This window comes from Ochotona curzoniae, unplaced genomic scaffold (assembly GCF_017591425.1).
Source record: "Ochotona curzoniae isolate NIBS_2020 unplaced genomic scaffold, NIBS_Ocur_1.0 contig_3502, whole genome shotgun sequence".
In the NCBI taxonomy this organism is placed as follows: Eukaryota; Metazoa; Chordata; class Mammalia; order Lagomorpha; family Ochotonidae; genus Ochotona; species Ochotona curzoniae.
The window spans coordinates 104,036-127,174 of record NW_024465886.1 but is presented as its reverse complement, the minus strand read 5'-3'; the positions used below and the strand labels follow the sequence as shown (position 1 = coordinate 127,174).

The 23,139-nt window shown below is 48.5% G+C and overlaps 1 protein-coding gene across 1 annotated transcript in view; it reads left to right on the top strand.

Annotated features, from left to right (window-relative positions):
- The first annotated feature begins 3,389 nt into the window (after positions 1 to 3,389).
- Positions 3,390 to 23,139, top strand: part of TMC1 (transmembrane channel like 1) — a 107,854-nt gene continuing 88,104 nt past the window's right edge. Inside the window, exons 1-2 of the mRNA XM_040980953.1 lie at positions 3,390 to 3,443; positions 8,825 to 8,957. Coding sequence (XP_040836887.1) covers positions 3,390 to 3,443; positions 8,825 to 8,957 — 187 coding nt within the window. The remainder of the gene's footprint in view (positions 3,444 to 8,824; positions 8,958 to 23,139) is intronic.

Below are 23,139 nucleotides of genomic sequence, written 5' to 3'. Positions count from 1 at the left end.
ACCACCCGCTCCCCCCCACCCCCTCTCCCCCCGCCACCCCCTCTCTCCCACCACCTCCTCTCCCCCCGCCACCCCCTCTCCCCCACCACCTCCTCTCCCCCCACCACCCCCTCTCCCCCACCACCCCCTCTCCCCCACCACCCCCTCTCCCTCCACTACCCTCTCTCCCAGCTCATCTCTGCCCCCTTGACATTCTGCCCCTCTGACATTCGAGTAAATAGATAAATCTTCCATAAAAGGAGGTTGTTTTCTTTTTTTTTTAATAAATAAACAAAATACCAAAGCAGGCGTTGTATTGGAACGGATAAACTGCCACTTGGGGCACTTAGAGGAGTGTCGGCACTCGAACCCGCAGCTCTGTTCCTTTCTACAAGGTGCGTCTTGTTGATGATCCTGGTTGGTAGTACATGATGACCCATGCCTTGGCTTCCTGACACCCACACGTGAGGTCAGGGTGGAGTTCCTGGTTCCTGGCTTCCATCTGCTGCAGCCCTGCCTGTGGCTGGCATTTGGGAAAGAATGAGCAGGTGGAAAACCTCTCCCCTTCCCTCTCTTCTGTTTTTAAATAATAAATGAATACATGTATGAAGATGTATTTATTTGGCAGCAGAGTGGCACTGAAAGAGGGAGGAGAGTCAGAGGGAGAGATCTTGCATCTGCTGGCTCACTCTCCAGATGTCAGTGATGGTTGAGGCTGTGGCAGGCTAAAGCCAGGAGTCGGGAACTTCTTCCTGGTTTCCCATGTGGGTGGCAGGGGATCAAGCATTTGGGCCATCTTCTGCTGCTTTCCCAGGTGCCTCAGCAGGTGGCTGGTTCGGAAGTGTGCTAGCCAGGACAGGAAGCAGCACTCACACAGGACGCCAGTTGCAGAAGGTGGCTTACCCTGATGAGGGGTCTCTAGGCTGCAACAGCAGCCCTGAGGTTTTATTTATTTGAAAGACAGTGTGACAGGGAGGGAGAGACAGAGATCTTCCAACGGCTGATTCAGTCTCCAAATAGCTGCAATGGCTGGAACTGGGCCAGGTGTGAGTCATGGCAGACTGGGCCACAGTACCTCCTGGCAGGCACAAGATCCAGGGCTGGGAACATTCCTGGCAGGGGAACTGTGGGCACTCTTCTGCTAGGCTGTACCTGTCACTGGTGAGCCCAAGAACCAGGGCTAGGTGAGGGCCAGGCTGGACAAGGTGGTGGCACATGTTTGCACAGTGAGTGCTGGGTCTGCAGGCGGGTCAGGCCAGGCTAAGCTGCAGCACCTGTAGGTGTGCACAAGCGCCGGATGGGAGGATGGGATGTGGGCTGAGCCTGGCTAGGCTGCTGGGAGCTGGCCTGGTGGGGGGTGACTGGGGGTTATTCCAACTAGGCCAAGACAACCGCTGCTGTATGAGGACTGGGTCTGTTGTGGGCTGTCTGGGCTGGGCTGTGGCATCTGTAGGTTTGTGTGAGAAACGGGGCTGGACAGAACTGAGGAAGCTCCATCTACTGTACGATATGTGTGTTGGCTGGTCAGATGACAGATCCACCTGACCCTGCCCTGGCTGGTGCACGCAAGGGTCAAGTCTGAGGTCACCAAAGGGGAATTCCTTGACTGGACCACTGGACTCAGACCTGGCCACAGGGAAAGTTGCAGACTGTGTGGTCTGACCTTGCGCCTCTGCAGATTACAGCATGTCCAGGTGCATGCAGGGACATGATGGCCAGCTCGTCTAGGCCAGTAGAGGATGTGGAGTGCCTCTTCAGAGCATGGAAAACAGAACGGGTCAGAAGTGGGAGCCAGGAGGCTGAGCCGGCAAGGGGACTTAGATGCTGTGCCACAGGGCGCATCTTCTCAGCTAGTTGGTGTGGCCATCCCTACAGGCGGGTCTAAAGCTGCTTCCAAGGACGAGACAAGGTAGTGGCTAGGGAAAGAGCATTCTGGACAAAATACACAACAAGAGGCAAGGTACATCAGAGCTGGAGGAAGCTCAGCTTTCTAGCTTGTCCAGCCACACAGCTGTTCATTCCTAGTGCTAACATAAATCTCCTAAAATCCAGCGAGAAAGATGAGCATAAATCAAATTATCACAGACAACTGGAGAATTGTGACTGTGATGAGGCAGAGAAGGACGGTTTGTGAGATGTGAGAAAGCATGCATCAGATGAGGGGGTTACACAATTATTCTCCCAAAACTACCATCCTAAAAACCCTCTGCAGAGTCCAGGAGACTCTCTTACACTCCTTCCTCCTCCACTAGGGCTTCTCGGGTCACCTAGGACCGGGTCCTCCCTCCCCGCACCCTCCCCATGAACGGAAGGCCAAGGAAGGCTCCACTGCGGAAGGAGATGAAACGAGAGTTTGTAGAATGAGTGAGGAGTTTGGGAAAAGGGAAAAGACAGAGTGATTTCAGGCCAGTGAGCAAGTAGCCATGCATATGACAAGGCCGGGGAGCCAGAGGCTGCAGGAAGGTAGTGTGAGGGAGGCTGCGGGAAGGTGAGTGTGAGGGAGGGAGGCTGCAGGAAGGTGAGTGTGAGGGAGGCAGGCTGCGGGAAGGTGAGTGTGAGGGAGGGAGGCTGCAGGAAGATAGTGTGAGGGAGGCTGCGGGAAGGTGAGTGTGAGGGAGGGAGGCTGTGGGAAGGTGAGTGTGAGGGAGGGTGCGGGAAGGTGAGTGTGAGGGAGGGAGGGTGCAGGAAGGTGAGTGTGAGGGAGGCTGCGGGAAGGTGAGTGTGAGGGAGGGTGCGGGAAGGTGAGTGTGAGGGAGGGAGGCTGCGGGAAGGTGAGTGTGAGGGGGCCTAGCGCCATGCCGTGTCCCCGTGCGCTGCTGTGCCTGCTAGGTGTTCATATGTGTGAGCTTCAGCAAGGTTGGCTTAGAGGAGTGGAGCTGTGCGTCCAGTGGTGAAGACCCCCCCCCCCCCCGTTGGCACAGCTGGGGCCCAGTTCCGAGGTTCTGCATCCGTCCCTGCCTTTTCGCTCCGCTCCGTTCCACATCCTGCCGATGAGTCCTTTGGGACTTGAGATGGCAAAGACCTGAGCCTGTGTTTCGCAGTGGGAGCACTGAAGGGAGTCCCTGGCCTTGCTTCACCTGGCCCCGCTGCGGCCAATGCGGGCATCTGTGGAGGCATCAGCAGGAGGAACAGGGCTCTCCTCCCCCTGGTTCTGCCTCACCTTTCGAAGGATAAATAAATAAATGGGATAAAGAATGGGGGATTTCAAGACCAGCTTGCTTTGTTTAAAGTCAGCCTGATCATAGGCCAGCATGGCCTGGCGTTCAGAGGTATTTCTCAGCCTTCACCTTCCAAGCAGAGGTTTGTAAAAGTGAGACCCTGGGTTCGTTGGTGTAGGGTGATATCTGGTGTTTTATGACATGTGCCAAGGTTGAGATTCACCCCAAAGACAGGATTTAGCAGAAGTAGCGATGAACCATCGCAAGGCTACTGATGAAAAAGAGAACGGGGCCCGGAGCGGTGGCGCAAGTGGTTAAAGGTCCTCGCCTTGCACGCCCGGGATCCCATATGGGCGCCGGTTCTAATCCCGGCAGCCCTGCTTCCCTTCCAGCTCCCTGCCTGTGGCCCCGGATACAACGGCATAGCATTGGCCATTGCGCTCACTTGGGGAGTGAATCATCGGACGGAAGATCTTCCTCTCTGTCTCTCCTCTGTATATCTGCCTTTCCAATAAAAAAAAAAAAAATAAAAATAAATCTTGGAAAAAAAAAAAAAGAGAGAACGGGAAACCCGGGCAGGAGGAGGGGCTGGCATGGTGGTAACATTGCCACCCGTGGTGTCAGCATCCCAGAGGGGGGCTGATCCGAGCCCCAGCTGCTCCATTTGCAGCCCAGCTCCCTGCTAAGATGCCTGGGAAAGCCACAGAAGATGCCCGAGCCCCTGGGCCCCTGGGCCCGCGGGGGAGCTCGGGACTCTTGGCTTTTGAACCCTCCCAGCTCTGGTCATTGCAGCATTTGGGGATGGAGATTTTCTTCTCACCATCTCCCCGCCACCACCTCTTCTCTGCAATTCTTCAAATCAACAAATACGCCTTGAAAAAATGGTGGAATAGGCTAAGGATGGCGAGTCGAGGCAAAAGGCAGCTTTGCAGAGAGATCTCCCACCAGCCCTCTGACACTGCCCCGTCTGTCTCCTGCACACAGACTGCGTACCCTCCCTCTGCAGGACGTGGCTCCTGCTGCCCTCTTGGCTCCCGCTGGCCACCCAATAGCTTTGCTTTCTTCCATGGACGCTTTGTGCCTGCAATGCATCCATCCCCCATCCCCGAGGAGAATGCCCTCCGGGGCAGCTGTTACAGGCCCAGTGGGAGACAGCTGCTAATGCAGTGCTGACTTTTCAGGAAGGCAGAGGGTCAGTCACATTGGTGAAGGTGTTGGTGTTCACAGCGCGACAAGATGAAGTTTCGGAAAAACAGGGAGCGTGTCGGCCTGCAAAGGCGCCATCTCGTGGACACAAGTGATACAACAACTATTCTCTGGCACATTAAATGTTGCTCTGGATGAAAATAATTTTCATTTATGTCTTTTTTTTTTAATTTGAAAGGCAATTAGAAAATTACCCGCACACAATTTTTTTCCTATCTACCACTACACTCTACACATGCCTGCAATAGCCACGACTGGGCCACAGCATAGTGAGGATCTGGTGATTCAGTCAAGGTCGCGTGTGGATGGTTGGACCAGCCTACTTGAGACATCTCCTGTCCTCCAGGGTCTTCCATGACCTGAGGCAGGTGGAGGACTCTAATCGAGCGTTGTGATATGTGGGGTGCCAGCATCCCACACGATGGCTTGGTCACTGTGTCCAACACTTAGCCAAGACCCAAGATTTGTTTTTGCAATTAAAAATACAAATTCTTTGTGTAGAAAGTAGATGCTTGTTTTGGGACAGTTAGATGCAATGGAGTATCTACTGAAAACAGTGTTCGGTTTTCAAAGAAAAGCGACGCATTCAAGTAACTTCCTATTTTTTTTTTAAGAAAAAAATATTTATTTTACTCAAATGTCAGAGTTACAGAAAGGAAGAGACAAAGAAAGATCTTCCAACTGCTGGTTCACTCCCGACATGGCTGCACCGTCCAGAGCTTGGCCCGTCTGAATACGGAAGCCGGGAGCTTCTTCCTGGCTTCCCAGATGGTGCAGGGCCCAAGGGCTGGAGCCATCCTCCTCTGCTTCCCCATGCCTGCAGCAGGGAGTCGGATCAGAGGTAGAGGACAGGGAAGGCAGCAAAGGATGGCTCCAGTCCTTGGGCTGCTGCGCTCCCATGGAAGATGCAGATGAAGCTCCCGGCTTCAGATTGGCTCAGCTCTTGTGGCCACTTGGGGAATGAATCAGCAGATGGAACATCTCTCTCTGTTTCTGGCTCTTTCTGTCTGTCGATCTACCTTTTAAATAAAATAAATCTTCTTTTAAAAAAGGATTTAAAAATAATAATAATAATAAAAAGAAGAAAAAGTAGAATATCCATAACTCCATCTGGTGCTCAAATGGGATGCTGGCACCACAAGCAGAGGATTAGCTTGCTATACCACGGTGCCAGTCCCAACCTATTTTTAAAAAATTATTTATAAAGACAGAGTTACAGAGAGAGAAAGGGAGAGGAAGAATGAAGGAGAGAGATTCACTCCCCAGATGGTTGCAACTGTCTCATCCAGGAGCCGGGAGCTCCAGCCAGGTCTCCAAGGTGTGCGACAGGGACCAGCTTTCACTACTTTACCAGGTGCATTATCAGGTAGTGGTAAGTGGACCAGCAGAGACTGCAAACAGTACTGACCTGGGATGTCAGCTCGGCAGGCAGGCAGGCGGCAACTTGGCCCTCTGTGCTGCAACCCCGGCCTCTCAAGTTGCCGATTAAGAGTCATCGGAAGGTCACACTTGCAAGGAAAGCATTTAGGGTTCTCCACCCAAAGCTGCGATGGCAGGGAGGCAGGCGCAGACAATAGGCGCAATAGGGCTTCTCGGAGCCTGAACTGTGCCTCGGACTGGGTTGGCCAACCAGGATGTTCCTGGTCTCTGGCTCATTGACCTGTCACTCCTCCCATGCGCGGTAGACCTTGGCCTTTTTTTCTTCTGCTTCTCCCTTGCAGGAGCGGCTCATGCCAAGGGGCTGCAGAAGAGTGGTGGGCAGGCGGGAGGAGGAGTGGGGAAGGACGCTGGAGTTGTCCAGTTTCTTAGTGTTGCGCTGCTGAAGCGAGCGCCTCTGCTTCTAATTTCTATTGTTCAGGGGAGAGATGATTTCTTAGGATCGTTGGGTCTAATAATGCAATTGACAAAGAGGTTCACAGGAGAAAGCAGGGAAGTTTGCCTGTCTGTAAGTGTATGCGGGAACCCTCCCAAGAGGCTGCAGACTGGGGCCATGGCCACAGCCGAAAGCTTACTGCATTTCTCAAACAAAGATGAAATTGGTGCAGACATGAGCGGACAGAGGGCTCTGAGCTCAGGAGTAAGTCGTGGGCAGTTCACTCGGAGCTGGTGGGGAGAGCAGAGGAAGAAAGGGGGAGTTTGAATCAGTTAGGAGATGACACTGCGGTGGCCACTCACCCTCAACCCTGGGTGCCTTAGGGCCACAGCTCCTCCACCAGGCGGCGTCTGGGGGATCCGCTTCCTCTCAGCTTTTGTCCAGGGACGTGTTTGAGGGGACACCCCGTCAGAAAAGGTGCTGGTCTTTAGGGCAGAGGGAGCAATTGCTCTGGGAGGTCCTTTGTTTAAAAAAAGTACTCATTCATTTGAGAGACAGAGAGGCAGAGAGAGAACTAGAAAAAGCAGAGCAGAGATCTCTCCTCTAGCTCTCTTCTCAGATGCCTCCAGCGGCCAGCGGAGGGTCCAGGAGCCCGGACTCCTTCTGTATGCGGGTGACAGGGACCCTAGGACTCCAGTCATCACCAGGGACTCCGATGTGGCATCTTAACCAAACACCTGCCCCTCTGAGAGGGTTTGCTTTTTAATGAGTGATTCAATATTCTGATTTTGAATGGGATACATTTTATTTCTACCCTTAGAACTAGTTGTGCTGTCCTACCCACGTAAGCTCATTCTGCATTTCCTCTGGGTCCAGAGGAGAGGTCCAGGAAACGCTTAGTGCGTTGGGATGAGAGGCTGCGTGCTTTGTCCCGCAGTAAGGGAGCCATTCCAAGGCACCAAGCAAGTCTGCAGCATAGCACGCCTGATTAGGACCCGTACACAAAGTTTTCTCCGAAAACCAAACATATTGTCTTCTCTCCTGTCCACATGGGGTTGGTTCCAGGATCCCCTGTGGATTCCAAAATCCACAGATGTTCTAACCTCATATGGAATGTTCTCGTGAACTTTAAATCATTCCCCACGTTATTTCCCATGCGCCCAATACAATGTAAACGCTGTTTCCATAGCTGCTGTTCTGTACTGGTTAGGGAATAACGACAAGGTAAAAGTCACTCATGTTTAGTGTGTATCAGATTTTTGATTGGGTTGTTTTCAGTGCACAGATGTGGAACCCACAGACACAGGGACTGACTCTACTACTTATTTCCTGCAGTTCGCAGAGTTGTGAATCACTAAGACTCTTTTGTGGCATTTAAATGTTAAATGCTTTCATTCTCCTTGGACGAAAATGCAAAGTCAAGAAATAAGAAATGAAGGGTAAGGAGAAAGAGTGAGAAAAAAAAATACACTGTTCTCTCTGTAAGACGTGTTTGAGGTTAGGACTGGCAGTGGCTCACACACAGGGACCTGGAGGGGAGGTTAGGACTGGCAGTGGCTCACACACAGGGACCTGGAGGTCTCGGGGAGGTTAGGACTGGCAGTGGCTCACACACAGGGACCTGGAGGGGAGGTTAGGACTGGCAGTGGCTCACACACACCTGGAGGCTTCTGGTTCTGCTGCCTCTGTGGCAGCAGGTGTGAGGGACTGATCCTGATAATTACCTGCCTGTTGAATTTCACACATTGAAATGCAGCCTGCCGTGGGCTGGGTGGCTGACATTAAAGAAGGTGGGTGAGCATGCCCAGGCAGTGCTGTGGAGGCTTCTGGAGACAGCCAGTGTGGAATTCCTAGTAAGAAAGGCTCATTGTAAAGGACTCCGGAGTACACCCTGACCATGGGGGCCTCCTCACCCGCAGAGAAGCAGGGTGGGAATGAGGGCCCTTCCTGTGGGATGCAGAAGGCGCGCTGGCCAGGTGGTCCCTGGGCACAGGCCCCGGGCGGCTCCCGCGAGTGGACTGGCTCTCATTTACTGAACTCGACGAGCCCAGTGCTGTGGGACAGGTTCCAGATTCTGGAAAAGAAAGATCACTTTTGGACAACCTGCTCTTCTCCTTCCATTCTGCCGAAGTTGAAGACGGGAGTAGCCATTGGTAGCCACTGGCGCCAGGCCACCTGACTACCCAGCTGGCAGCCTTGGGACACGTCTGCATTTCCTGGGCTTCTTACCAACGGCTGCACAATGATTTTGTTTTGTGGAGTTCCCTCTTCTTGCAAGGAGTAGGATTCCCTCTCTGTGTGTTCACTCAGCACCTAAAACGCTCAGTCACTCTGTTTCTAAAATAGTTCAGGGGAGTTTCTGCCTCGGGCTCCTACTGTGCTCAGGTTGGGGCAGAGGTGTGCAAGCGACCATGATGCTCCAGGGGAGAACCATTCCCAAGGGCTCCGCTCTGCAGCATCCACTCTCCTCCGGGTGCTCTACTGAGTACTTCCACCATGGCTGAGTCAAGCTACCAACCAGCTACTGGCAGATTGCATGAAGATCTAGCCTCTTAAATGAGCATAGAAGCAGGTGGCTTTCTTGCGTGTCTCCCAAGGCAAGATGCACTTTCCCAGTGTCACCTTTTCTCGTTAATTCTTGGACCTCTACCTACCTCTAAAACTCCAGGTCAGTGGGGAAGGGCAGAGACAACAGTGCTCGGAGAAGCCACCGCTGCTCAGGGGACTCCTGACACTGCTGTTCTGCTGGCTATCACGGCCTCTCTTCCGCAAGCTGGGGCCTTGGGACCGCGAGAATGAAGGTGATGGTGTCTGCAGGGCGCACGGAGGCGGTCACCTTACGTCTCACACGTCCCCTGTCCAGACATACGGCTCTGGGAACCGTGACGTGTTCTGGCTTCCTGAAGGATAGGAACAGGAAGTATTGAGAATAAAAGCCAGATGTCAGCACAGACAGGCAGTTCTCTGGGACTTGTTCACTCTCACGGGGGAACCTTGTGAGTTCAAGGTTGCCTCCCAGCTCCTGCCTGTGAGATAATTCCCTAGCTAATCTTAGCTGTCCTTTGCCGAACACAAAACTCACTCCATTTCCTCTGAATTACACATTAAGGGTGTAATTCCCTATGGGTGTCTTCCTTACCATTTAAGGACATGGATGGGAGGTACAAAGCACGTAAAATGACAAATGGGAAAGAAAAACCAAGCCCAGTTTCCCAGTCTCCAGTACTGCAGGGTTGCTCTGCAGATGGCTCCTGATGGAAGGCTGGGCTGGTCCTGCTTGCTTGCAGGCTGCCTCTGCCCCACCCACCAGAGCCTGCAGGGAGAGGGCATGGCAGGGAGGTGATTTACCCGGGGAGGTGAACTCTGCCCTCTTGCTGGACTGCTTCCTCCTCGGGAGACTCAGTGAAGGTTGTTGGCGTGAGCACAGGCTCTTCTCTCTATACTGGAGTTATAATGACACACAACACCGTGGTGCTGATTGTTCTGTTATTGCTAACATCTTTCCAAGTACTGCGGTGTGGACAGTGGACACGGAGTCCTGATAATAAAACTGCTAACTTTTTCCAAGGCTGGTTTTAGACTGTGGGTTTCTTCTTCTTTGCCTTCCTCCTGCAAGATAAGCCAAAGTAGGTCCAGTCTTTATCAGTAAACTGCATTAGGGTGGCTGGACCAAGAGAAAGATTACGTCTTTGGGGAGAAGGCAGAATTCCCATGGAGGAAGCAGTCACCTTCCGTGTTTCTTTCCGTAGGGAGGAAGGCTGAAGGGCTGTGCTCTGTCTTCTGGACATTTCGGGGGACAGAGCCGTCCATCTGTTCCCTCCTCTCCGGTTGCTTAGGTGCTACCTACTATCTGTTGTCTTTTTCAAAAGGCGCATTTATTTTTGTTAGCAAGGAGATGAGAGAGCAAGAGAGTGAGAGAAAGAGAAAGAGAGAAGACTTCTGTGCTTTGGTTCATGCACCAAATGGCAGCAACAGCGGAACACTTGGGGCTGGACCAGGCTGGAACTAGGAGCCCCGCACCAGCCAGATAGCCCATGGGGGTGGCAGGCCCCCAAATACTTGTGCCATCCTTTGCTGCTTTCCCAGGAGCATCAGCAGAGGGCTGGGTTGGAAAGCAGTGAGGCTTGGACCCATACTGGCTCCCTGATGTGGATGCTGGTGTAACAGGTGGCAGCCCCTCACTTCTTCAAGTTTCCTACTATTGAATAAATGGCGTTTGATGGTAAGCAAGCCCGGAGAAACTAAAAGGAAAGACATAACTGAAAGAGGAGAGGGAAGATCAGGGTGACACCTGCCTCTGACCTCATTTTATTAGCAAAGATCCCGGGACCTCTCTAAGAAAATCCGTGAGAGGAAAGCCCTGTTACTAATTTGTCCTCTGAGGGCTGGCAGGTGGGTGAGCAGAACTGACGTGCAAGAACCACATTGGTTTAACATTCCAGGGAAATGCTTGGGGAAAGGATAGAAGAATGTCGCGTGGAGCTGCATTTGCACATCAGAGACAGTTCAGAGGAAGGCATTCCACAGTGAACCAATGAAGTCTAACCCTTGGAGGCCTGCCACGCACGCCAGTCCAAAGGCCCCCGCATGAAAGTTGGTGGCTTCTCAGCTCAATATGTCATTTTTCTGTACTGAATTGTGCTCCCCCCTTAAAACAAAGAGGGAAGTTAAGGCCCTAATTGATAGTATAGAAAAATGGTACCTTATTTGGGAATTGTCGTTACAGATTTAGGGGGCTCGAATCCATGTGGTTTGACTGGCATCTCACCCGAGAGACCGGAAGTAGGATCTGGAGAGAGATGTGCACAAAAGGACACTATGGAGATATACAGGTGTTCGTGGGATCAAATGACCTCTCTTTTATTATTATTATTTCATTTTGACAATCTTTACATAGTTGATTAGGGCATAAAGGGTCAAGGGCTACAGGAAAGTGGGTAAGACTATTGTTTCTACACTATTATTTTATTTTTTTTCTGTATCTGGGGTAAAGAAGGAGATAAAGGGAGAAGCCCCACTCAGCTTCCCACCCCAGGTCCCCGATGTGGGGCATGCTCCGTGGGTCTTGCACGAGTGGTTTTGATAATTCAACAGTTCTGAATTGCTGCCAATCTCCCCATTCCAAGCACGATGAAATCACTACAAAATCTACTGGTTGACATAGTCCACCTTAGAGTCTCCGTTTGCCCAGATTGTCACTGGCAGCACATGGCTGGGTAGTTGATTGATTTATTCCTCCATTCTCTGTTGTGGTACCAGGTGTCCTCTGCAGGTTCTGACGGACTGCCACATCCTCCATGTGCACCTGCTCTGTCTGAGCCTCTGAAGAAGTTTTGACACATTCACTCCATGGTCAGACCTTGGAACTTATACTTCTCTTCATGGTTGGGGTTCTGAGTCCAGCAGTTCAGTTGGGGGGATCCTCAAAGAAACTTCGTCTGAAGTAATCCCAGACCAGATTCTGTGTGTGCTTGCCAGTACAGAGTCTGGCATAGTCCATCGCCCCAATCAGCTGGTGGTTGCAATTGCTGCGTCGGTTCTATTTCCAGCCCTGTCTTTCACACAAACGAATGGGTGTTGCGGTCCAGCCTGATTCTGCCCAGCACACACTCGGCCCTCACACAAACCGGTGGGAGCTGCAGCCTAGTCAGAGTGACCCGCAATAACCCCCACTGGGCCCGCCCCCTGCCCTGGTTCTCATACTTGCCAGTATGTACAGCAGACTAGTCCAGTCTGTCCCATAGCCCATTCAGCTCTCCCACATGCCAGTGACCTTTCTAAGGAATGCTCTAGTTTGTTAGCAGTCAACAGAAGCTAGAAGAGACAATAGACGATTGTGCTCTAGAACCCACGGAGAAAGCCTGGCCCTCTCACTGCTTTGATCTTGGGGTTCCAGCTTCCAGAACTGTGGGGAAATCTGTTTCTTTTGCTCTAACTTTCATTTTATACCAGTTATCTTAGCCTTAGGAAAAAACATAGTCTCAAAGCCCAGTTAGAATAAAACCTTTCATTGATTATTTACAATGCATGGGTGTGTTTATATCGCAGGAGTTAGTCATTCAAGGGTGAGGCTCCCGTTGGCCACTGCAAAAAGCTCACAGGAAGGAGTCAGCTCAGAATCGGCAATCGGGCTGTCAGCTTTGAAGGCAGACCGTGAAGAGTTAGGTCCATATTGGGTCAGCTGCTGCCATTCGGTTGTGCCCATCCATTGTTCCAAGTCACTTAAAAGATGGAAACCAATGTTTTGGTCTAAGCAAGGCAGTGGACACAAAGATAACCAGGTCCACCAAACGGGACAATCTCAAGCAATTTGCAATTGACCCCGCATTGCAAAGTGCTTTCCAGGGAGGAAACTGGCTCGCCTAGCTGGCTGCGTGTTCCCGCGGCCCTAGGCCAAAGGCTTCTCAGTGGCTTAACAAGAACAAAGTACCAGGGGTACCACGTAGTTAACCGCCATGAGAGGGTGTGAAGTGGTGGCAGCGCTGAAAGGGTGCGTGGGTCATGGGCACACAGGCCAGGATTGCTCAGAAGGCCTCAAACCCGGGCAGCACCACTTCTGGATGGCTACCCCAAGCCTGCTTTGCAATATCGACCCATCTTGAAGCTATAAGCCTCATGACTTAGCGCCAGAAATTTAAGTAGATTTCAGTCTGATTTGGGGTCACAGAGGGGCATCTAAGTGCCTTACAGGAAGGGGGAGTTTACCGACTGTCGGAGGGTAGTGGAAGCAGGTGGAGTGGTCTGTCTCGGAAAGTATGCCGTGTGTGCTAAGGGTGGCCCTACAGCCTCGGAAGCGCTGGAGCTTTTTTCCCAGTTTGATTTTGTGGTCAGGCACGTGGTCTTGCAGTCGAGGTGGCTGTGTTCAGCGGTCACTTCCGGCTTCTGCCTGCTGCCTCCTGGCAACAGGTGATTCGTCCGGCAGTGGAGTTCCAGTCCAGGGTTAGGACACTGTGGCTCAGGCCAGCCCCGAGGGTGGAGCATCCTTGGGAGGAGAGCTGACCAGTGAGAACCCCTTTCACTGTGCGGGGCGTCACTGCCCCATCTCTTGATCCAGCTCTGCCTCCTAAATACATCGGCTATTTTTTTTAAAAAAATTAGAAAGAAATTGCGTGTGGGGGAGTGAGAAGGGCTCTTGGTTCCTGCTGCGTCTCCCAGGGCTGATCTCTGCTTCATGCACAGATGTTGTATTTCAGACCCACGAACAGTCTTGATTTATTTATTAAGCGTCTTTTCATGCTGGGCGTTATGCCAACTGCTTGGGGACATAAAAATAAAAATGCTTTTTTTTTTTTTTTGCTGTCAAAGTTAAGCAGAAGTCTGGTTGACAGATTGACAATTAAATACTTATTATAATGCAGTGTAAAATTACAAGGAGTATGCGCACAGTTCAGGCCGGTGAGAGGAAGGAGGGCTCACTTCTGAGTGATGGGGTTGAACTGTTGGGGTGAGGCTTCATGGAGGAGCTGTAATTGCAGGACTCAAGTCCATAATAGGTGAGCAGGCACCAGTTAAAAACGCCGTCAGGCGCCAGGCTTAAAGGAACCTCTTAAGTCTTTTAAACTGTGTGGTAACATTATTGAATATTCACCTAAGAAATACTGCTCTAGCAGCTATGTGGAAAATGAAATGCCAAAAATATGCACTTTGGTTCACTTTGTTCTAGATGGCAATTTTATCATGAATTATGTGCCCACCTTTAGATTATGTTCAAGCTGACAATGTGCACTTAGGGATCCTGTGCCACTGCGGTTGGCATTCCGGAACAGTACGTTTAACTGCCAGCGGCAATGCTGGCACCCTGTTTAGACGCTGGTTCAGTTCCCAGCTGTTCGGCTTCCAACCTGTCTCCCTGATGATGTGCCTGGGAAAGTAGCCGTGGTGCCCTAAGTGCTTGGACCCCAGCACTCACATGGGAGGCCTGGATGGAGAACCACGCTGCTGGCTTTGACCTTGTCCAGCTCTGGCTGTTCTGGCCATATGAGGAATGAACCAGCAGCTAGAAGATCTCTCCCTCCCCCCTCAGGCAATCTCTCCCCACTCCAGCCCCTCTCCCTCCATCCTTCTCTGTAACTCTGTTTTTCAAATAAGTAAATACATCTTAGATAAATTAAAAAAAAAAAACCCTAAAACCAGAAATCCTGTAGTGCATTTCGATGCCTAGCTTCACGTGGGTTTAGCGTCCACCTGTTCTCTCTATTCTTGCATTCATGCAGTATTGCTTAAAAGATAGTTCAGACTGATGGAATGTAGACTGTGTTCAACATAAAATGTGAGGATGATCACCAAATGTTGTCGGCTCTGCATCTTTTATAAAGACTTATTCATTTGAAAGGCCGACTTATAGAGAGAAGGCACAAGCAGAGAGAGGAGGAGAGAGAGAGAGGAAAAGAGAGAGAGAGAGAGAGAGATCTTCCATGCACTAATTCACTCCTCAGATGGCTGCGATGACTGGGGCTGAGCCAATCAGAAGTTACGAGCCAGATGCTGCTTCCAGGTCTCCCACGTGCATGCAGAGGCCCAAGGACTTGTGCCATCTTCTGCTTTCCCCGGCTGTGGCAGGGAGCTGGGTCAGGAGTGGAGCAAGCAGGACTTGAACCAGCACCCATTTGGGAGGCCAGTATATCAAGCAGAAGCTCAACCAGCTACACCATGGTGCCAGCCCCAAGGCTCTCCATCTTAATGAGTTTTCCACTGTACATTTGACTTTACAAAATATATTAACAGGGCCCGGCGCGGTGGTGCAGTGGTTAAGGTCCTCCTCGCCTTGCACGCCCGGGATCCCATATGGGTGCCGGTTCTAATCCCGGCAGCCCCGCTTCCCTTCCAGCTCCCTGCCTGTGGCCCGGGAAAGCAGTCGAGGATGGCCCAAAGCTTTGGGAACCTGCACCCGCGTGGGAGACCCGGAAGAGGCTCCTGGCTTCGGATCGGCATAGTATCGGCCCGTTGCACTCACTTGGGGAGTGAATCATCGGACGGAGGATCTTCCTCTCTGTCTCTCCTCTCTGTATATCTGCCTTTCCAATAAAAAAAAAATAAATAAATAAATCTTAAAAATATATTGACAAATTACAGTAATGGATATCTTAGAAAATTGTTACAGGGTGTTAGGTTTTATCTGCCAAAGCAAAAGTAAGGTTGAGTGATTTTACCAAAAAACCCTGATGTTCTTTAGTCACTGTCAGAATACTTTATCTGATCATTTAGAAAGAATAAAATCAGACATTCACTTGCATTTTAATGTTACAAAATGGAAGTTTTTAGAAATGTATGTATTTGAGAGAGAGAGAGAGAGAGAAGAGATCTCTCATATCTACTGGCTTGCTTCCCAAATGCCTGCAATGGCCAGTGATAGGCAGGCTGAAGGCATGAGCCAGGAACACAACCCAACTCTCCCACATGGACTCCAGGGAAACAGACACTGAGCCAGCCTGCTGCTTCCCAGGAGGTGCCTGGGCCACCCCAGGGCACAAGGACTGCAGGGACCCAGAACTTGAGCCAGCCTGCCACTTCCCAGGAGGTGCCTGGCCACCCCAGGGCACAAGGACTTTTAGTATTAATGCAGATGAGACCACTGAGACTCAAGAAAGTCAGGCAACGTACTTAAAGTTACACAGTCCATGGGCAAGGGCTGAACCCAACATCCCACCTGCAAATGAACTATGGGTTTTTCAGTTGGTATATTACTCTGTCCCGTGTGAGCCAGCTGTCCGAGAACACTTAGCGTGGTTCCTGACTTGTAGTCCCTTATTCTGAGATAAACATTGATCTTTGTGAAAAAATTCGTATTTATAGAAATGCATTGATTTCATTCCCAATGAGTATCGCTGCCAATCAAGAAAGTGCCATACCTACTGACTCCCAACAAGAATAAAGAGCAGCCAAACTTTATGACATTCGGTTGGGAGGATGCCCATTCACTTTAGATTATGTTATTCTGATGTATTCCATGCCGCCCATGGGACTGCACACAGAGGGGCTCTGGGAAGTTTGGTGGACATTGTTTTGTTCAGCAGTGCTGACGGCTCTGATACATGTTTTAAGCCTCTTGGGATGTAACTCAAGAGGATCGTGACTCAGAGGATACTGGCCTTATCAATCACTTTGTCTCAAGTGCTTTGTTTGGACTAACTCCTGATGCACAGGAGTTTCATTGGCTTATTAACTCATTTCTGAAGACACTGGATCCTAAGCTACAGATTATTGCCTGATCACACTCCAGGGTTTTTTTTTTTATTACTTAGTTTTCCGACTCGCTGTTCTTTTCCCCTTTACTCATAACCACAGAGAGTAAGTATCATGTCCAGTAACAACTCCACCCCCTGCCCACCTCTCTCCTCTGTCTCTCAGCATTTCTCATGGAATTGTTAGGCCAGAAACATTTCTGTGTTCTGGAATGAAGCATAAAAACATCTGTCACCATAGCAACGCCATGGTTCACCGTTGTCTTCTCAACCCAATGGCAGAAAGAGCTGTCATCTCTTGGAGATGACGTATCCTATAATTACAGTTTCATTTGCAAAGGGAAAACATTAATAATATGCTTTTGACTTTAATGCCGATATGTCATCTTTGAAGACATATCAAGTACATGTGATTTTTCTACTGATAAGCTCTCATTATAATCCAGACTATGACCGCTAAAGAGAAGCACATCCTGAAGCGGTTAAGAACGTAGGTGCGATAGCCTAGTGGTGAAGGCCCTCGCCTTGCTTTAGCTGGGATCCTAGTGGATGCCAGTGTGTATCCTGGCTGCTCTACTTCCCATCCAGCTCCCTGCTTGTGGCCCGGGAAAGCAGTCGAGGACGGCCCAAAGCCTTGGGACACTGCATCTGCAAGGGAGACCTGGAAGAGGCTCCTGGCTTTGGATCAGCTCAGCTCTGGGCTGCTGCAGCCACTTGGGGAGTGAACCAGTGGATGGAAGATCCTTCCTCTCAGTCTCTCCTTCTCTCTGTGAATCTACCTTTCCAATAAAAATAAATTGATCTTAAAAAAAAGAATGAGCCAAACTAAAATAAGAACTCATTTTGCACTCCTGAAAATTTACAAGATTGAATCATTATTCCAACTGTAAAGGTATTTATTTAAGTTAGAAAGGCAGTGTCACAGCGGCACGGAGATGGAAGGCATCTATCAGGCACTGTTTCACTCCTCAAATGGCCACAGACGTCATTCCTGGGCCAGGACAAGGGCAGGAGCCAGGACTGTCAGTCTCCTCTTCCTCACGAGTGGCAGGGACCCCAGTGCTTGGGCCGTCATGTGCTTTATTCCCCAGAGAGCTGGATCGGACGCCGAGCAGCCAGGATGAGCGGGCGCCCTGGAGTGGAGTGTCAGTGCTGGAAGGGGCGACTTTGACTGCCTAGAGATCTTTATGAATACGATCTTATTGATCCGAGAATCCTCTGTTGAACGGCCCAGTGGCTTTAACTATACCGTCTAAAGGGAATCCTCTGTTGAACAGCTCAGTGGCTTCACTATCAGTAGATAGGGAATAGTCTAAAGGGAATTAGATGTGGACAGAATTATTGTCAGGCTCTGGCATTGCAGCTTGCCGGTGCTTATCCCTAAGCACTACGTTTGCACAATTTCCATAAGCAGGAATTTTCCATCTGTTGCCTCTACTGATATAGACTCAGTATCCTTAAAAGTACCCAACACATACTGAAGATTAAGTAAGCCCTGCTTGAGTTAATGGCTGATAAATGAGTCAGTGAATGGATGGAATGTGTTGGTTGAATGATCATTGTCAGAACTGAAATAACAGAAATCTCTCGATCTTGTGAGCAGTGATTGCTGGGACAGAGCTGGTCCAAGACCCCCCACGAGCTCTCAGGCCTCTATTTCATGAGAGAAATAGAATAAGGATTGACACGTGTGCTGTTCAATGTTTTGGGAGTGTTTTCTGTACTGATGGTATGGAAAATAAGTAACAAATATTAAAGGCAATTATATACACTTCCATTTGGGTTTCAATATGCATTGTTTAATCTACTGTTTATATGCCACTATGCCATTTTCATCCTTTGAAAATGACATATTATTATATCTCTAAAGTACGTTGAATCTGTTTTGTTTGTTGTAATATCACATTAACGTGAGAATTGGTGAATTGTGTTGTAGTAATTATTATGCATTTTCTGTGACTCCTAGAATCTAATTCATAAGCTCCTTAAAATTACAAAAAATGACGTTATAAAAATTACAAAATTAAAATTACAAAAAATGACGTTATATCTATGAAAAAATAAATCTCATGAATAAGTAGCTTCTGGGCAATTGAGACAACAACAAGTGTTGCCTCTGATGTGCTGAAAACAATTCGGCATGTGATCATAGGAAGGACTTAGACATATAAACCACTTGTCACCGTATTACAGGATGTCTGAGCAATGGGCTGATGTAAGCCACGTATCTATTGCTGCATAGCAAATAACGCCAAAATCTAGCAGCTCAAACAGCGGGCTCTGTGTGGGCTTGTACAGGTGGGCTCTGCCCCTGCCAGTGTCTGTTAGGAACCCAGCAATGGACGAGACGGGCAGTCAGAATCAAGGCTGCCATTGCTGAACCCATCTGCTGGTTCACAAAACTTGCAACACCCAGTACTAAATCCGGTCGAAGCCAGGAGTGAGAGTGCTCATCTGGGTCTCCTGGGGTGGGGGGTGGGGTGGTAGCATTCTCTTCTCACCTTTCGTCTGTGAAAATCACACAAACCGGAATGGCAAGGCAGGACCTCCTCAGCAGGCAGGGGAAAGGAAGAGACTAGGGACAGTTACCCTACAACTCTTAAATCGGTGTGCGAAAAATGGAAACATCTTGCAAGTCTTATGGAAGATTTCATTATAAATTTTTTTTTTATTACCACAAAAATATTTAAGCCAGTGGTCTAGGACAGAGATGAGTAAACTTTTTTTGTTTTTCCTTTTCTTAAAATCTTGACAGTAAATATCGTTGGTTTTTTGAGGGGGTCACACAGTGGCTGCTAGCGGTACTCTGTTCTCTCACTGAGGATGTAGCCAAGGCCAATCAGTAAATGAATAAATATCACTGCGTTCCAGTAAGGCTTCACGTACAGACACGGGCAATGGACTCCTTATCCGGAGCACTGATGGAGGAACGGTCCTTTCATTCCTGAACCTCAGGTTGGGTGTTAAGCTGGAATGGTTATGCCCCCTAGAGGATGGATGGCAACATTTGGCGCTCGGTTTGATGCTAACTGGAGGAGGAATGCTGCTGGCATCTAGTGGGAAGAGGCCAAGGGTGCTGCTAACCCCCTGCAGCAGATGCACGGGACCATCAGAAACTGTCCAGCCCGCAGAGCGTGGAGAGTGCCGAGGCGTTCTGGCCTGGAAGGTGTTGATCACGTCACTGGGGCTTGGAGAGAGGGATGCAGGATCAGGTGTGAGAGTATTAAAAGCTATTAGGGGCTTGGATTTTTCCCCCCTAATTTCTAATTTTAAATATATTTTTATACTTCTTGGACAGATGGGCTAAGTTGTGTTTATTAGGAAATGTGATCATTTCTAGGTGATTTTTTTTCCTACTGTAGAATACAATAGTCATGTTGATACATCTGAACTTTTTGCTTCTTAGGTATCTTTTGGGTGGGTAATCAAAGTGTACATGCCCCTTTCAGCAAAAATAGTTTGGCTCACATCCTAAAACAGTGTTTTCTTGAATTTCCTTGGTTTGCTGTTTAGGATGAAGGATGTCCTGGTGAGAGACTCAGATTTGGCCTAAGGGAATGAAAAGGAGTCTGGAATGAATGTGGGTGTGGTGCTCGGTGGCTGAACCTGGATGATGGGTGCTTGTGGGTGGGTGCAGCATGCTTTCTGTGTGAGTGGGAGGGAGAGTGGGCTCATGTGGATGGCCGGGAGGAATCCACAGACTGGCGACGTGGGAGGAAGAATGAAGGCTGTGTAAATGGATGACTGGAGAAGCAGGTTGGGGAATGTGAGCCGAGTTCGTCGTGGAAGTCACATTTTTCTGGGGTTCTGTGGCTAGGCTGGCTGCCTTCACATTTCACAGGTGGGAAAAGGAATGAATGATGTGAACTACTGTGTTGGGTGTTTTGAATGGAACTCTCCAGTATATTGTTCTGAAACTACTTGACCAGAGTAAAACCGCAACATTTGTTCTCCTCAATGAACTGCAGTGTTCTTTGATTATTGTCCTTGCTTAAGGAAAGTGGACCGTGATCGGCCCTACGGCCCTACCCTACTCCATCATTGTTAATTAGAGGACAAGCAGAGGAACAAGGAAGCATGGGCTCTGTGCCGGCATGACATCATGGTTTGGATGAACTGAATAGCCTGCTGTGGCCTTGAAGGAAAGCTTAACTTGTGGAAATCACCTATTTATTGCAACCGAAGCTATTAAGCTTAAAGGTCCATAAAGAAGAGATAAGCAGTCATAAAGGCTTGTGACATTTTTGTACAGTAGTTAAATTGATTTAATTGCCGACAGTTGAATACGGTGATGTAGAAGCGATGTCCGTACACTGGTGGGAATCAGCACATGAGCTGCATAATGAGGACAAAACGTCTTGAGAGAAACATTGATAAAATGTCATCTAGAAGGCATAATCATTTTTTCTAGGTGTGCCAAGGAGAATTGACGTAACCTCAGCATACTGCGGACCTCTTAAAATTAACTTAAGTTCAGTACTGTTAACATTAATTATGGCATTCATTGTTTTGGTAGGAGAGATCTTTTACTGTGCTCTAATAGGTTGAATCTTTGAAAGATCATGCCAGAATTATTCTGATCCTAAATACCAGTGAAAGACACGGAATTGAAAGCCAAAATAAAATTAGTCAGTACATTAAATGACAGTCTAATCTTAATCATGGATAATACTTATTATTTCCTGTGTATCAGTCAATAAAATAATTTATATGGGTGACTGCATTGATGATTCTCATAAACTAGAGGTATAGGCAATTATTATCATTTTTTAGATAAAGAAAATGGAGAAGTAAAGAAGTTACATAGTTGGCTCAAAATCACACAGTGAGTGGTACTGCAATTGTCACTCAGACAACTTAATTTCAGAGTCTGTTTTATTTTCAAATTTCTGATTATGTATTTGAGAGGCAAAGAGACAAAGTCAGGCAGAGAGAGAGTTCTCTTATCGGCTGGCTCACTTCCCCCAATGTTCCAAAAGGCAAGGGTTAGGTTATGACTGTTCTTCTGGGCTGGGATGACGGAACTTTAGAAAGACTGAGGGAAGAAAGCAAACCATCACTAGGCTTCCTCTAATGTGGTCTCCAATCAAGAAAAACAACGGGAACCATCATTCTGCTCTCTTTGTTTTCTGATCAGATTTCAGTTCTGCCCTGATTTGCTTTGAATGACAGATGCATTGTCTGCAGGTGGAAGTCTTCAGGGCTGAGTCATGGCTGACAGGCACCAAAAGGAGGGGCTGGAGAATGGGTGGGAATGGGTAGAGTTGAGTTTTGTGGAGATGAAAATATTAGAAGCTAGTTAGGGAGGGCATTGCACAGTGATGTGAACATATTAAATGTCCTTGAGCTGTACACCTAAAAATGACTAAAATGAGAGGCCAGCATTGCTGAGTGGTGAAGTAAGCCAATGCCTACAGCACTTGGCAACACACAGGATGGGCTGATTTGGGTCTTAAAATGAGCAACTTCTGATCCAACCTCTTGCTAATGTGCCTGGAAAAGCTGCCACCCATGTGGGAGGTCTGAAAGGAGTTCCAGTCTCTTTTCAGCTTGGCCCAATCCTGGGCCATTGTAGCCATTTGGGGCGTGAGCCAGCAGCTGGAAAATATTTCTGTCTCTCCTCTCTCTCTCTGTGACTCTGCCTTTCAAGTAAATCATTAAATTTTTATCTAAGATTGAAATGATTAATTTTCTGCTATAAGGATTTTATTGCATTTGAAGATGTTTTACTGGGGGCGATGATACGGTGCTGGCATGATGGAGGCTGATGGGTGAAGGGGTGAGAGCGAGGGACTACAGTCTGAGGGAGAATCAGAGAATTCTGGCCAAGAATCTGAGTCCTGATTTTCCCTGGTTGGTTCATTTTTTTTTTTTTTTGTTCTTCCTTAACATCCTTCAGTATCTAATTCAATTCACCCACACTTCACCCAGGAATCATCAATTGTCAGCAAGTCTAATGTAGGTTGGAGATTTTTCCCAGCAGTATGTTTTATTCTGTTTGGTTCTGTTTTATTTTCAGATAACAGCCTATTTCTTACTATTTTATATTATTCCTGCTTCACTAATTTCTAACACATACTTGGTTCATGAAGGCAGTTGCGTCTGCAACTTCTGATTTTTAAGAAATTTCAATGTGCAAAACACAAGGCTGCATACAGTTTACTCCAAATGTTCTCCTGCTTCCTAGACTCTTCTTAGGCTGCAAAGACAATGCACATAGCTAATTATAATACAGGCAGGGTGAGTGCTCAGATGCCAATACAAATTAAACATATTAGGAATAAAGACATATGCAAAGATTGTGTAGTGTATCTGATTCTTTCCCACGTCTGTTCACTGCACTGAGATTTTATTGCAGTTGAAGCAGTTAGGGAGACAAATGATGCTTGTTAAGAAGCTGGGAAGAAATGCCGTCAAATCCATAACTAACAGTCATCAAAGCATAGCACTTCATCCTAACACAGTTTTAGCTTGGGTGGGAGGAGCGCATTTGCATCCATAAAAAAACAACTTTGGCACAAATGAAAAACACATATGCCTGGATTCTTACAATTGAAGAGCAATGCTCTTGGGAAATAAAGCTGCTATTTATTGAATCTTCTGCGTGCCTGAGAGGTTTTCTCACTAAACCTAATGACAGCAAGAACTGCACCACAGTGCATATGGGGAGAACCTTGCCATCATGACAACGTATGTTGTTTATATTTTAATATATTTATACAAAGAGAACAAATCTCACAATGCAGATTTAGGTGCAGAGTGATGCTTGCTGGATGAGGTACACAGATCTTCATTTAAAAGA